Source organism: Erythrolamprus reginae, chromosome 4, assembly GCF_031021105.1.
Source record: "Erythrolamprus reginae isolate rEryReg1 chromosome 4, rEryReg1.hap1, whole genome shotgun sequence".
Lineage (NCBI taxonomy): Eukaryota > Metazoa > Chordata > Lepidosauria > Squamata > Dipsadidae > Erythrolamprus > Erythrolamprus reginae.
Window position 1 is genome coordinate 19,612,229 of NC_091953.1, and position 16,609 is coordinate 19,628,837.

The 16,609-nt window shown below is 45.3% G+C and overlaps 1 protein-coding gene across 1 annotated transcript in view; it reads left to right on the forward strand.

Annotated features, from left to right (window-relative positions):
• Positions 1 to 276: 276 nt before the first annotated feature.
• ELMOD1 (ELMO domain containing 1) overlaps positions 277 to 16,609 on the forward strand; it is a 52,059-nt gene continuing 35,726 nt past the window's right edge. The window contains exon 1 of the mRNA XM_070751678.1: positions 277 to 306. Within this exon, the coding sequence (XP_070607779.1) occupies positions 290 to 306 (17 nt within the window). The 5' untranslated portion in view covers positions 277 to 289. The remainder of the gene's footprint in view (positions 307 to 16,609) is intronic.

Below are 16,609 nucleotides of genomic sequence, written 5' to 3' on the forward strand. Positions count from 1 at the left end.
GGAGTCAGAGTTGACTCAAAGGCCCCTACAAAATTGTTCGATTCTCCGTGTATCTGACACAGAACTTCATTTAATGTTGTGTGCCTCACATTTTAGGTAAATGTTTTCTGTAAAATATATATTTGATCTTCCGTAGTGGGATGATGTTTGAAAAGAAGGTTCAACTGTTTGTTTTTTCCTGATCAAATATGTTTGCTTTCTCTTCATAGCATCAGTTACATCTGAAGAAGCTATTTGCCTGTGCCCTCACTGAAGATCATTGCTATAACAGAAAAATAAAATTGTCACCATGAAGCACTTCCTCAGGTAACTTTCCTTTGTTTATAGAAAGCCCTTGATTAAGACAAGTCCAAGCTGAGTTTGGTTTGAGTCTGCTCTAAAATATTTCACCAAGGAAATCAGTTTGCTCAAGAAATGCTGGACTAAACAATGTCGGTTGGCGGGCCCCAGGGGAAGAGCCTTCTCTGTGGCGGCCCCGACTCTCTGGAACCAACTCCCCCCAGAGATTAGAACTGCCCCTACTATCCTTGCCTTTCGTAAGCTCCTTAAAACCCATCTTTGTCGTCAGGCATGGGGGAACTGAGACATCTCCCCCGGGCATATACAATTTATGCATGGTATGTTTGTATGTATGTTTGCTTAGTACATGGGGTTTTTAAAATATTTTAAACTATAATTTAGATTTGTCATGAATTGTTTTATTTTGTTGTGAGCCGCCCCGAGTCTGCGGAGAGGGGCGGCATACAAATCAAAATAATAATAATAAATAAAATACATAAATTATATAATTGTTTTGATATTGAGCAAATTACATAATCAGCCCTATTTTTGTTCATTACTTGTTCATGTATGTACTCATTATATTTCTATCCAACATTTCTATGAAGCGTGTAAGGCAACACACAGTACAGGTAGTCTTCAATTGGCAAACATTCATTTAGTGACCATTAAAAGTTACAAAAGCTCCGAGAATGTGACTTATGACTGATCCTCATACTTATAACTATCCTAGCATTGGCACAATCACATGATCGAAATTTGGATGCTTGGCAACCACCATATATTTATGAAGATTGTCATATCCTAGGGTCATGTGATCATCATTTGTGACCTTCCCCAGCCAGTTTCCAACAAGCAAAATCAATGGAGAACTTGATTCACTCAATAGCCATGTGTTTCACAAAGCAGCAGCGGTGATTCATTTAAACTATCGTGCCAAAGTCTTACAAAGGTCGTAAGACTCACTTATGAACTGCCTTGCTTTACAATAGACATTCTGGTTTCAATTGTGGTCCTAAAAGAGGACTACCTGTACTTGCTCATTTTATCCTCAAAGCAATTTTCTGTGAGAGTTGATGGGCAGCCCTTCACTGATTGTAATCTTTGATAAAGTTGGAGGAAAGATACTATTCAAATTGCTGGGAAGAGCAAGAGCATGAGACCTAATTTGGGTGGTTGAGATTATTTATTTTATTTATTTATTTATTTATTTATTTATTTTGTCCAATACACAATGAGGGTTTTAGTGGGTACATATCTATATACACATAGTAAAATACATGATGAAGGTTATAGAGGAGATACTTATAGTAAAATATATCTAAGAAATAATAGAAAAGAAGGTATAGTAATATAACGTATCAATGAAAGAATAGAAGAAGAGATATAGGAATAGAAGAAAGGTATAGGAGATATAGGAGAGCAATAGGACAGGGCACGGAAGGCACTCTAGTGCACTTGTACTCGCCCCTTACTGACCTCTTAGGAATCTGGATAGGTCAACCGTAGATAATCTAAGGGTAAAGTGTTGGGGGTTTGGGGATGACACTATGGAGTCCGGTAATGAGTTCCACGCTTTGACAACTCGGTTACTGAAGTATTCTTACTAGAATCCAGAAGCTCAGTGACCAGGACAGATAGAAAAGATGTATTTTTAGTACTGAACATTTTAGAGGTGAGGAATTTATATTTTGTGCCATAACTCAGTGGTTGTTTTTTTTTTTTTTAATACAAGCCCATTTCTGGTAATTTTGACCTTCATTTCAGCAAGAACTCACATTGCTATTGCTAAAAAGGACAAAATTATTGTCAGTCTCCCAATTCAGTTCAGTGATTTCATTCTGTCTTTTTACCACCTCTAATATATATTTAGTTACTGTTCGAATTTATGATGGTACTGAAAAAAATATTTGTTTCACTTGTGGAAATATTTGTTTATTAAAATTTATATCTCACTCATAAAATGACTTATGACTAGTCCTCACACTGCAACATCCTCACAGTCATGTGATTAAAATTTGGCACTTGGCAAACAGCATATATATGTATATGAGCCGGGGTGGCGCAGCAGGTAGAGTGCTGTACTGCAGGCCACTGAAGCTGACTATAGATCTGAAGGTCAGCGGTTCAAATCTCATCACCGGCTCAAGGTTGACTCAGCCTTCCATCCTTCCGAGGTGGGTAAAATGAGAACCGGATTTTGGGGGCAATAACCTAGCTCTGTTAAAAAGTGCTATTGCTAACATGTTGTAAGCCGCCCTGAGTCTAAGGAGAAGGGCGGCATAAAAATCAAATAAACAAACAAACAAACAAACAAACAAACAAATAAATAAATAAGACAGTTGCAAGATCTCAGGATCATACAATCATCATTTGGAACCTTTCCGAATGACTTTTAACAAGAAAATTTGACAATGGAAGTCAGATTTTCTTAGTGATCATATCATTTAGTTAACAACTCTGACAATTCATGCAATGATCACAGCAAAAAAAAATCATAAAAATGGCTGCAACTCGCTTAATAACTACCATATTGTTCAGAGTATAAGACACACCAGAGTATAAGATGCACCTTAGTTTTTGGGGAGGAAAATAGGGGAAAGAATCTGCTTACCAGGTATTAATCTGGCTCATCCTTAGTCTTAGCATCCAGCTTCAGCATCCAGCTTATTTTATCCCCTGGTTAGGGCTGTAAAAAAAACATATTCAGAGAGAGTAAGAATGAAAGAGCTTGCAAGCTAGTAAGAGCTGGGAAAATCATTAGCACCTGGTTAGGTCTAGAAAGAAACATTCGGAGCAAGTAGACAATGAAAAAAACTACAAAGACTTAGGACTTGGAAAACATTATTTGCAGAAAGTAACAATGAAAGAGCTTGCAAGCCAATAAGAACTGGGAACATCGTTAGCACCTGGTTAGGTCTGAAAAGAAACATTTGAATCAGGTTAAGCAATGAAAAAGGCCCTTCAAAGACTTAGGGCTTGGAAAACATTCTTTGCAAAGAGTAACAATGAAAGAACCTGCAAAGCAAGAGCTGGGAAGATCGTTAACACCTAGTTAGGGCTGGGGGGAAAAAGTTTTGAAAAAAGCTACATTCTGAGTATAAGATGCACCTGAATTTTCAGCCTCTTTTAGGAAGGAAAAAGGCGTGTCTTATATTCCAAGAAATACAGCACTTGCTAAGTAACAGACATAAACTGTTTCCAAAGATAATGGTAAATTGAGGATGGCTTTCATAGACATTACTGTAAATAATGTCCATATGAATCATCCCTATGATAATAACTTATAATATCCCTTTTTTGAACATCCCCCTCTGTACTGTATTCTTCCCAGGTGTCTCAAAGCAAGAATATTTTGTTCTGGCATGTTGAAATGATCTGCTTCTACTTTGATGCGGTGACCTAAATTTTTAAAAAAGCAAAGTATTAAGCTATAACAGGATAAAAATCTTTTGGTGTCTCAGAGCCACACGACAGTGTGCAAGTGACAGTTAGTAGGGAGGGAATCCTGTTGCACATGTCATGCTATTCTTTATTCTGGAACGGTTTGGGGGGTAGAGGGTTGTGAACTTGGATGGAGAATATTTGTATTTATTTTTCACTGAGTTAGTGTCCGTAGTCTAAAGACTGTCCAGAAGAACCCTGGATCCTGCAGTCACAATTCAAAGTGTTGGTTATGACCTATAAAGCCCTTCATGGCACCGGACCAGAATATCTCCGGGACCGCCTTCTGCCGCACGAATCCCAGCGACCGGTTAGGTCCCACAGAGTTGGCCTTCTCCGGGTCCCGTCGACTAAACAATGTCGTCTGGCGGGACCCAGGGGAAGAGCCTTCTCTGTGGTGGCTCCGACCCTCTGGAACCAGCTCCCCCCAGAGATTAGGACTGCCCCCACCCTCCTTGCCTTTCGTAAACTCCTTAAAAACCCACCTCTGCCGTCAGGCATGGGGAAATTGAAACATCTCCCCCTTGCCCATGTTGTTTTGGTGTATGATTGATTGTGTGCTTGCTTTTTATATATATTGGGGTTGCTTTTATGAATTTTTTAACCTAAAACTGTAATTAGATTGGTAAATATTAGATTTGTCACTATGTACTGTTTTTGCCATTGTTGTGAGCCACCCCGAGTCTGCAGAGAGGGGCGGCATATAAATCCAATGAATCTAATCTAATCTGCTGCAATTGCTCATGATAGAATCAAGCACTTTCTCCCTATTATACCAACAATTCCATTGCTATTGATACCAAAAGTTCATGAAAACTCAGTAATCGTTTAGCAAAATCCAAGCCATGCAAGGGAAATAAATCCTGGATTTTATATATATATATATATATCAAGAATAGTCCTAAAAATGCGAGTTCCAGGTACATACGTGAATGATGAGGCAGCAGCCATCTCGATCACCGGAACATAGAAACTTTAATAAAACCACTTAGCTTTTGTTAGCGTGCTGCTAACTTCGTCAGAGTTTTAAAATGCCGTGGGAGACAAACCCACAATTAGGCTTACCGCAGGGGGGAGGGAAGGGTGTGGCCCCGTGACGCGGGCAATGAGCAGACTGAGTAATGCTTTATAAAGATGTTTGTCTCCCACGGCATTTTAAAACTCTGACGAAGTTAGCAGCACGCTAACGAAAGCTAAATGGTTTTATTAAAGTTTCTATGTTCCGGTGATCGAGATGGCTGCTGCCTCATCATTCATATATATATATATATATATATATATATATATATATATATATATATATATATATATATATATATATATATGAGAATTGTGGACTGCATTTGCTATACAGTGTTCCCTCGCTTTTCGCGGGGGATGCGTTCCGAGACCGCCCACGAAAGTTGAATTTCCGCGAAGTAGAGATGCGGAAGTAAATACACTATTTTTGGCTATGAACAGTATCACAAGCCTTCCCTTAACACTTTAAACCCCTAAATTGCAATTTTCCATTCCCTTAGCAGCCATTCAGATTATTACTCACCATGTTTATTTATTAAAGTTTATTAAAAAAAGATATTTATTAAAGGCAGACAAAAGTTCGGCGATGACATATGACGTCATTGGGTGGGAAAAACCGTGGTATAGGGAAAAAACCCGCAAAGTATTTTTTAATTAATATTTTTGAAAAACCGTGGTATAGACTTTCCGCAAAGTTCGAACCCCCGAAAATTGAGGGAACACTGTATATCAGTACTGACCTAGGCTTCCTGATAAATCATAAAAACACAAACGTAGTCCCCAAAAACCTCTTTTTATTTCGATGTCTGTCAATTATGTTCATTTACAGACTTAATAAGTCCCAAACAATATTTATTAGTCTGCCACAGTCTTTCAGAAGAAGGCTGATAAGCACCAACCTTTATCTCTCTTGACACTCTGCAAAAGACCTAATTGGTAAGGACTAGGAGCTTTGCAAGGCCTGATGCTGAGTTACACTGACCGGAATTGAACTAAGTTTCTTCCTGCAACGAGCACATCCGGTTGCTCCTCTTTTATGTCTTATGTGAGGGGCCAATCAAGCGTTACTTGATTTATTATTTATTATTTATTTATTTAATTAATTGGACTTCTATGCCGCCCCTCTCCATGGATTCAGGACGGCTCACAACATATACCAAAATACATAACAATAGTTTGTCCAATTAATCTACTAAAAACAATTCTTAGACTTCTAACTTAAAAACATTCATTCACATTCATACAGTAATCATGCTGACAACATTTCGTTGGACGGGGAAGGTGTGATGTCTCCAGGCCTAAATGCAAAGATATGTTTTTAGACTCTTTCGGAAGGCAAGGAAAGAAAGCCTTTCATGGCATCGGAGCAGAATATCTCCGGGACCACCTTCTGCCGCACGAATCCCAGCGACCGGTTAGGTCCCACAGAGTTGGCCTTCCCCAGGTCCCGTCGACTAAACAATGTCGTTTGGCGGGACCCAGGAGAAGAGCCTTCTCTGTGGCGGCCCCAACCCTCTGGAACCAGCTCCCCCCGGAGATCAGAACTGCCCCCACCCTCCTTGCCTTTCGTAAAGTTCTTAAGACCCATCTCTGCCATCAGGCATCAGGGAACTGAGACATCTCCCCCGGGCCTATACAGTTTATACATGGTATGTTTGTGTGTATGCTTGATTTTAATAATGGGGTTTTTAGTGTTTTTTAAATTATTAGATTTGTTCTTACATTGTCTTTGTTATTGTTGTGAGCCGCCCCGAGTCTACGGAGAGGGGCGGCACACAAATCTAATAAATAATAATAGTAGTAGTAATAATAATAATAATAATAATAATAATAATAATAATAATAATAATAGGAGGGTGGGGGCAATGCGAATCTCCAGGGGGAGCTGATTCTCCGTACTGAAGGAGTGGGTCCAGCAGTCACATGGGTTGCTCCTGTCCAATCCGTTGGAACTGAGCCTAGTATTAAAAAAGAGTGCTGGATCCGCCCCTTCCCCAGAATTCGCTCAGTTCGCATATCCTGCGGTTGTATTGTGATAGCTCGTTCAACATTCTAACACCTTCCCTTCGATCTTTTCCTTCAAAAAGTAGTAAGATTTATTGTCTTTAATTATTTACTTGCACTAATTGCGCCAGCCGTTTAAAAGAAAAAAAGAAAAAAAGCGGCTAGGCTTTTTTCCTTGGGAGAAGTTGCGGTTTCGTTTCCCCCCGGCGGTTTTGCCGGTTACGATTCCTGCGGCCGCTTGTGGATTCTTCTAATCCTTTGGCCTGGAGGTTCTGGTGCAAGTATTTACCTATTGAATTATTGATTATTTATTGTATACAAAAATATTTAAGGGCTTAAGAAATACCTCCTGCGGAGTGAGACGCCTTCTAGTCTCCTGGACTTAGTCGATCGCTTCCCCTTTAAGAAATTTTACGCAGCGATCTTTTTCGGCGCGAAGGCCTTCGCGCCCTTTTTAAATCTAGGCCTCTCGTGTTGGCCCCCTGCCAGCCGTGTAGGCCTCAGTCCACCGCGTGGATCCCGGAGCGGGCCTTGGGGGTCCCAGGCTAAATTCTCCACCGGCTAAGCCTCCAACCAGAGTGCCTTGGTTTACTTAATTATAAAGTTTAGGGAGGCTGGCCCCGCTGGGTTTGGGGGCACGAACTCTGGGTTTGCCCAGATTGTCCTCAAGTTTCAGCAGCTTCGAGGCCTCGAAGCAGGATCCATTCCTCTTGGGAAGTCCTTGAAATTCTTCTCCTTATTATTCAGTTATTGGCTCAGCCTTGTCTTCTGTTAATTGTCAGACTATGGCTTCTTTTCCCAAGAGAGGCACTACCAAAGGTCCCAAAGAGGTTAGGCCTACTGGTAATTCTACTGAAGTTCCCCAGGCCTCTTCCTCCTCCTTCTCAGGCACCCATTCCTTAGCCAAGCCCACCAGGGCTGAGAAGAGAAGGGACCCAGCCCTACAAAAAATACATGATAAACCAGCCAAACTTTTAAGGTGCAGGCCCAAGTGCATATCAATCCAACCCCCCCGGAGGCCTCTAACCTGCCTCTTTCTGGGGTTCCTGTGCTATCCCTGGATGAGCCAAACCTAAATCCACCCCAACCTAACCTATGGGGTTTAGGTCCAGAGGAGCCAGATATTACCGAGGATTCCTCCCAGCCAGAACCTGCTCAGGCCCTCAGGGATCCTCCGGCTTTTCCGGCTGATATTTCTTCCTTGCCACCGGAGTTTCAGTCTATCTTGACTATTCTGACTAACACCATTGACGCTAAACTCTCATCTTTCAATGTGCCTTCTCTGTCTCATCCCTCTCCACGCTCCTCCCGTCCCGTGAGTTCTTCTCCTTCCTACAGAGCCCCAGCCATGGAGGTCTCTGACTCCTCTCAGGAAGAGGATGAGGACGTGGATGCAGAAGAGGATGATGACCCATTTCAGCGTCTGTCGGAAGATGAGGAATCTCAGATTAAGATTCCAGCCCCAGCTGCTATCTTTCCTTCGCAGCTTTTCAAATCTCTCCTGCTTAAAGCTAGAGTATCCACGGGGCTAGCCGGGCAAGAAAAACAGGCTACTTCTTCCTCAGATCCTCCGGAGGATAATCTTCCTTTTTTTTTCATGAAAGAACAGGAAGACAATGAGGTAATTCCTATGCCCAAGTTGTTTAAGGATGCCTTGCTTAAACAGTGGGACCACCCAACTGCTGGCTTTACTCCCACTCCCAAGGACTAGAAGCTCTACAAGCTCTCCTCCGTCTATGAGGAACTCCTAACATGTCCCAAGCCAGATGAACCAGTGAAGACTCTCCACTCGACTGCCGCCATGCCTGGCGAAGCAGAGGAGGTCCTCCGGCCAGAGGACAAACGACTTGAGCAATGCTCAAAAGGAGTCTTCTTGCAGACTCATGGGCCTTTAAGAGTGCTGCAGCGGCATCCTTCTTTTCCAGAGCTATGCTCTTGTGGCTTCGTCAGCTCCAACCACACCTGCCTCCAGATGACTTACGGGGCCAACAGGATTTCAACAAAATCTTCGCAGCTGCCCAATATGTAGCAGATGCTACCCTCCAATCTTCCAGATTTGCAGCCAGGTCAGTAGCAGCCTCCACAACGGCCAGAAGACTTCTATGGCTCCGCCCTTGGCAGGCGGGAGTAAGACAGAAGTGGCAGTTAGCCATGGGTCCGCTGAAACGTGACCTCCTCTTCGGAGACCTTCTGGACCCTCTCCTTACAGAGACCACAGACAAGAAAAAGGTCTTGGGACCTACCACCTAGAAGGCCCCTAAACCGTAGCCCTTTCGGCGCACAGGGCGTCTACAGGATCAGCGCTTCGCATTTCAAAGGAGTCCAGGTCAGTTTTCCCCTCGGTTTCGATCCCAATCTAGAACCACCAGGGGCAGAGGTTTCCGTTATCAGAGAGGATCCTCTTCTACCAGGGCTTCCAAAAGAGCCAGATGGTAAGTTTTCCTCCTTTCCCATAGGCGGTCGCCTAGCCTGGTTCTCTTCCGCCTGGCACCGTTCTTGTAAGGACCCCTGGGTCATTGACACTGTGGAAAGGAGCCTAAGGTTAGAGTTCATTTCACCTCCCCCTAACCGTTTTATTTCGTGTCCTTCTCCCAGTTCCCCTCCATCTCGTATCAGAATGGAGGAGGCTATTTCTCATTGGTTGACTATTAGAGCTTTTCAACCGGTCCCCTCTCTCCAGAGAGGTTTAGGCTTTCTCCCATCCTCTTCATGGTCCCTAAGACCTCTGGAGGCTGGAGAGCCATCTTAGATCTAAAAAAATTGAACCGGTTCATAAAATATAGGATTTCAAAATGCATTCCTTATCTTCCATTTTTAGCAGCTCTACATCGGGGAGACTTTATGGTGTCTCTGGATCTCACGGAGGCCTTCCTCCATATCCCCATTGTCAAGGTCCATAGGAAATTTCTGCGCTTTGCCTTTCAAGGCAGGCATTTTCAGTGTAAGGCCATGCCATTTGGGCTCTACTCAGCTCCCAGAGTCTTCACTAAACTCTTGGGATCCTTGGCGGCTCATATCCGGGCTTCTCCCATTCATATTTTATGTTATTTAGATGACATTTTAATTCATGGAAATTCCAGAACTGGGTGGCGGCAGACCTCTCTTTTACCATGTCGGTTCTACAGAATCATGGTTTCTCCATAAATCTTAAAAGGAGCCACCTTGATCCATCCACTTCCATTCTGCATCTGGGAAATATCATTAATTCTGAGTTATCCCAGGTTTTCCTCTCCACTGAGAGAAAACGCAGCCTTTTGGATCTCATTGCTCGCATCCTGCCTCAGCAATCTACCTCCATTGCCACCCTATCTTCCCTTTGGGTAAAATGGTGTCATCTATTGGTATTGTCCCCTGGGCCTGTCTTCACGCCAGGGAACTACAGTGGCTTCTATTACCTCCCAGAGATCGGGCCACAGCAACTCGAATCGTCGCCATTCCACCGACGGTTCGCAGATCCCTCAAGTGGTGGACTTCTCCAGCCCTAGACAAGGGATCTCCCTTCCAGTGCCCCGACCAGTTGTAGTCACCACAGATGCCAGCCTCTCGGGCTGGGGAGCCCTCGCCCAGGGTCTTTTAGCTCAGGGCACATGGGCACTGGAGGAGGCTTCCAGGCCCATCAATTGATTAGAATTAAGAGCCGTGTCTCTAGCTCTAAAACAATTCCAATCTCACATCTCCAACCAGCATGTGCTGATTTTCACCGACAATATAGCCACCAAAAGCCATATTTGCAGACAGGGAGGCACAAGAGCCTAGGCCCTCAGGAGGGAGGCCCTGAAGTTAGGCCTTTGGGCAGAGAAGAATCTCCAGTCGCTTCTAGCCGACCACATCTCGGGGAGCCTCAACGTCCAAGCGGACTGGCTCTCGCGAGCGACCATAGATCCAGGCGAGTGAAATCTCCATCAGTCACTGTTCCACCAAGTCTGCCTCAGGTTCGGCCATTCAGTGTTGGATCTATTGGCGACCAAAGCCAATGCCCAGCTCCCTCACTTCATCTCCAGGTTCCCGTCTCCGGGAGCAGAGGCAATCACTGCCCTCAGGAGTCCTTGGCCTCCAGGTCTATTGTATGCCTTTCCTCCAATTCCAATTCTGCCAGACGTGATCAACAAAATCCTCCTGGAGAAGGCCCGAGTAATTCTGATTGCCCCTCACTGGCCTCGCAGGCCCTGGTTCACGGACCTCCAACAATGTCCGTCCAGGACCCCTGGCGACTCCCCGTTTTCGGAGGATATGTCGCGACAGGGGGCCTCCTTCCATCCAGACCCAGAGTGGTTTCACCTCACCGCCTGGTTATTATCCGGAGGGACTTAGACCTGCGAGGGTATGACCCGGACACAGTGGAAATCATCCTGAAGTCTAGAAGAGGGTCTACCAACCGGATCTACGACCATACTTGGTCCAAATTCCATCAGTGGTGCTTGCAGAAGGGCTTATCTCCCCTGTGTCTTCCCACCCACAGGATAATCACCTTCCTCATGAAAGGCTCTCACCAAGGCCTCTCTACCAGCACCATCCGCCGACACCTGGCCGCCATCTCTTCCGTCTTGGCGGGGCCTCGCAGGCAGCCCCTCCGCTCCCTTCCAGAAATCCAAGAATTTCTAAGAGGAGTGGCCAACTTCAGGCCTTCTAAGATCCACAGATATCTCACCTGGGACTTGCCACGGGTTCTCCAATCTCTTACTCAGGCACCTTACGAACCCCTGAACTCTGCGTCCCTCAGGTACCTATCCTTCAAGGTAGCATTCCTGGTGGCGATTACATCCGCCCGACGCATATCTGAGTTGGCAGCCCTTTCCATCAGACAGGACCTTTGTCAGTTTCACCAGGACAAGGTGGTTCTGCGACTGGACCCCACCTTTCTACCAAAGGTCAGTTCCATGTCCCACAGATCTCAGGATATCATATTACCTTCCTTCTGCCTCCAACGAGAGCATCCCCTGGCAACTAGATGGCACACTCTGGATCTCACTAGAGCGCTAAAGGTTTATATCCAACGCACAAGATCCATCCGGAGGTCTGAAGCACTCTTCATAGCCTACCATCCCAGATCCTTGGGATCCAGAGTGTCTTCTACAGTAATAGGTCGTTGGATCAGAGGGACCATCTCTAAGGCCTACGAGACAGCTTCCCTTTCCATTCCAAGGAATATTACAGCGCATTCCACCAGAAGTGCTGCCACATCTGCCGCTTGGGCGACTCAGGCTCCGTTGGAAGAAGTCTGCAAAGCAGCCACTTGGGCCTCGCCAAATTCCTTCATCAACGATTCGTACGCATCAGCGGACGCTGCCTTCGGCAGAAGAGTACTCCAATCCGTTATCTCTCACGATAGCTATGTACTCCCACCCTAGGGACCTATCTCTTGGGTATGTCCCATGTGACTGCTGGACCCACTCCTTCAGTACGGAGAATAGGCGTTGATTGCTTACCTGAACGCCTCTTCTCGTACGGTGAGTGGGTACAGCAGTCACTTCCCTCCCTTTGTGTGGTCTTCTTTACCTTCTATTCTATTTTCTTATAACACATGAGAGTTGAACATTAAAGAGCTTCACTACTGAGCCTAGTCTATGGATTCGCGAATTCTGGGGAAGGGGCGGATCCAGCACTCTTTTTTAATACTAGGCTCAGTTCCAACGGATTGGACAGGAGCAACCCATGTGACTGCTGTACCCACTCACCGTACGAGAAGAGGCGTTCAGGTAAGCAATCAACGCCTATTCTAGAGGGCCGGGGCTCCCACAGAGAAGGCTCTTCATCTAGGTCCCGCCAGCCGACATTGTTTGGTCGATGGGACCCTAAGGAGACCAACTCTGTGGGACCTCACCGGTCGCTGGGATTTGTGCGGCAGAAGGCAGTCTCGAAGATAGTCTGGTCCTATGCCATGTAGGGCTTGATCGAGTAGCCCTTTTCCTCTGTAACTGTTATTGCCTTCTGGCAGCTCTGTGCGTGCACGTATTGGGAATAGGCTCTCCCTGTTCCTGTTCCTCTGCCTCGCTCATGTCAGCCTCTGGAGGTTCTGGAGTCAGCAAAGAACTCCCAGATGGCTCCAGGCCCTAACTCTGGCTGCAACACAGAGCCTTCTCCAGACTCTAGGCCTGGCCCATAGTCCTCCCCAACCTCCTTGCTGTCTGACTTTTCCGTCAGCTCCGCAAGCCGCTGGCAAACCACAACAATATCCTATTGCTAATTGATTTGGCTATCCCAATCTATCATCAGAAGAAAATACTTTCCTTGCCTCTGGAGTGTTTAACTACAACTCTTAGAGTTGCTTGCAAAACAGACACAGTGAGTTCATCTTTGCAGATCAGTCTGTCTGGTGCTCTCCATGGTCCTGTTGCCAACTAAAGAGCTATTTAGCTACAAATCAGAACTATTCTATCAGGCCTCTTAATTTATTTTAAAAAGCAATCAGAGCAGGACAAAACTGTCTAAAAAAGGAAGGAAATTAAAATACAAGAGCCAGTGGTTTTACTTTACCTCATAATCAATTGCAAAAAGCTTTAAATAGAATTTAGTCTTAAGGTGGTTGTAGGAGTTTTATTTGTTTTCTAGAGCAGTGTTTCCCAACCTTTTTTGAGCCGCGGCACATTATTCACATTTTCAAAATCCTGGGGAACACTGAACGGGGGGGGGGGGGGTGGCTAAAGAAAAGTTTTGACCAAAAAAAATCTTCCTCCATTTCTCTCTATTTCTCCCTCACTCTTTCTCTCTCTTCCTTCCTTCCCTTCTTTCTCTTTCTCCATCCCTCTTTCTTTCTTCCTCTCTCTTTTGCTCTCTTTCTCCCTCCTTCCCTCCCTATATGTCTTTCTCTCTCCCTTGCTCTCTCTGCCTCTCTTGCTATCTCTCTTTCATTCTCTCTCTTTCTCTCTCTCTTGCCATCTCTTTCTCTCTCTCTCTCTTTCTCTTTCTCTGTCTCTCTTTCTCTCTCTCTTGCTAGCTCTCTTTCTTTCTCTCTCTTTCTCTCTCTCTCTCTGCCTCTCTTGCTATGTCTCTCTTGCTCTCTCTCTCTTTCTCTCTCTTCCTTTCTTCTCTGCGGAGGCCGGCGAAGGTTTTTCTTATTTTAAATGTTCCGGGTGGCAGGGGGATGCGGAGCCCGCACGCACACACACCCGACATTCCAAATCCTGCCTCAGCTGTAAGAAGAAAAAAGCTCTCAGTGAAGGGACTGCATGCAAGAGGGGCCGGGCGGGCGTTAGCAGCCCAATGAGGAGGACGAGAAGCCGCTGCAGCCACCCCCAATCCCCCCCCTTCCCTGGGTACCTTCCAAAGGCCCCTGGAAAAAGGCAGGAGGTAGCAACGAGGCGCGAGGACAAGCAGGCAGCTTGGTGGAGGGGAAGCGCTGACGGGCTCTCCTCCTTCCCCACCCCCGCGCTCCTCTCCCGCCCTGGCTTTTGCTTCGCCCGCAGATTTCCCCGCAGTTCAAAAGGAGGCAAGAGGTGGCCTGGATGAAATTGCGGGGAAATCATGGGGCGAAGCAAAAGCCAGGGCGGGAGAGAAGCGCGGGGGTGGGGAAGGAGGAGAGCCTGTCAGCGCTTCCCCTCCACCAAGAGGTTATTGCCGCCGCCTCTGCCTCCACTCAGGGAGCCATCGTGGTTGAGCTGAGCGAGAGGAAAAGGCGCGGTGACCACGGTGGCTCCCTGAGTGGAGGCAGAAGCGGTGGCAATAACCTCTGTGCTTTCTACGGCAGCGTGGCTGAGCTGGACGGAGGGAAGCGGCAGCTCCCACTCGAGGAACCCACGGCAACAGGCGACGGCTTGGTGGGAGGCGACGGCGGGAGACACAGGCGGTGGGAGGAGAGGGAACTAGGAAGCGACTGTAAAGCCCAAGACCATCCACAGGACGACACTCAGGCAGGGGCGCCGGCAGCGCCCCGCCCAGCTGGAGCTTCTCGCGGCACACCTGGCCATGTCTCGCGGCACACTACTGTGCCGCGGCACACCGGTTGGGAAACGCTGTTCTAGAGACTACTCTGGAGAGAACTGAGCTACCGTATGTTTTTAAGAAACATGGAAAAAACCCAGGTACTAGCCAAGGAAGCATTTTAAAAGGGAATGGTAATCATCGGAAGCTGAAAAGCCATGGAACTATCTTGAGGGGAAGCTCAATAATTAAATAAGCACTTTTAGGTTATGGTTAGAAGCAAATGTTTCCTAAAACATCCATGTTAGCATCCATGTTAGCAAAAACTTCAGAAGAGAAGGATTTAGGGGTAGTGATTTCTGACAGTCTCAAAATGGGTGAGCAGTGTGGTCGGGCGGTAGGAAAACCAAGTAGGATGCTTGGCTGCATAGCTAGAGGTATAACAAGCAGGAAGAGGGAGATTGTGATCCCCTTATATAGAGCGCTGGTGAGACCACATTTGGAGTACTGTGTTCAGTTCTGGAGACCTCACCTACAAAAAGATATTGACAAAATTGAACGGGTCCAAAGACGGGCTACAAGAATGGTGGAAGGTCTTAAGTATAAAACGTATCAGGAAAGACTTAATGAACTCAATCTGTATAGTCTGGAGGACAGAAGGAAAAGGGGGGACATGATCGAAACATTTAAATATGTTAAAGGGTTAAATAGTGTTCAGGAGGGAAGTGTTTTTAATAGGAAAGTGAACACAAGAACAAGGGGACACAATCTGAAGTTAGTTGGGGGAAAGATCAAAGGCAACATGAGAAAATATTATTTTACTGAAAGAGTAGTAGATCCTTGGAACAAACGTCCAGCAGACGTGGTTGGTAAATCCACAGTAACTGAATTTAAACATGCCTGGGATAAACATATATCCATCCTAAGATAAAATACAGAAAATAGTATAAGGGCAGACTAGATGGACCATGAGGTCTTTTTCTGCCGTCAGTCTTCTATGTTTCTATGTTTCATTTTGATGGAGTGGTAGCACGTAGCTTCATGAGGGAATAGTGATAGTTTTAATCCAATTCATAGGTCTGGGGAAAACTGGGAAACAGCTGACCATTCTACTAGTCATCTTTATCCATATTTTATCCTTTCTTTCTTTCTTTCTTTCTTTCTTTCTTTCGTTCGTTCGTTCGTTCTTTCTATTTATTGGTTGGTTGGTTGGTTGGTTGGTTGGTTGGTTGGTTGGTTGGTTGGTTGGTTGGTTTATACATACATACATACATACATACATACATACATACATACATACATACATACTTCTATGCCGCCCAATCCCGAAGGACTCAGGGCGGCTTACAACTGTAAATTTCAAGTAACAATAACAGTAAAAAGAAGTCAAGAAAAAACAACTAATTTCTAAAACCCTAATTAAAACTCAAAAAACAATTTCGCAACACACGTATTAGTCATGCAAACTAAAATCAATGCAAACTAATGCATTGTTTGCAAATTAAATGTAAACTAATCAATGCAAGAAGCATCCATGGGTGGATTCTTACCGGTCCAGTAAGGTGTGCCATTCCAGTAGTGGCTTGCAGATTGCGCAATTTGCGCACAACTGCTTTGGTGCTATCTTCAACAGTCTGTTGGGTGGCGCCATCTCTTTTTTTAAAATTTTTGGCCCTTTTTGCTTCCTGCCCATGCGTAGAAGCAAAATCTCGTGAGGGGAGGCTCGTGCATGTGAGATTTTGCTGGTTTTTTGCTTCCTCTGCATGCAGGAAACAAAAGTAGCACAAAATAGATTCAAAGTCAACGTAAACTGTTCGAAACTCGATTGCAGAAAATACGACTTCAGCAACAGATTGATCAATGCCTGGAATGCACTACCTGACTCTGTGGTTTCTTCCCCAAACCTCAAAAACTTTAACCTTAGACCAGTGATGGCGAACCTTTTTTCCCTTGGGTGCTGAAAGAGTATGTGCGTCTGTTATCATGCATGCACGAGTACCCACAT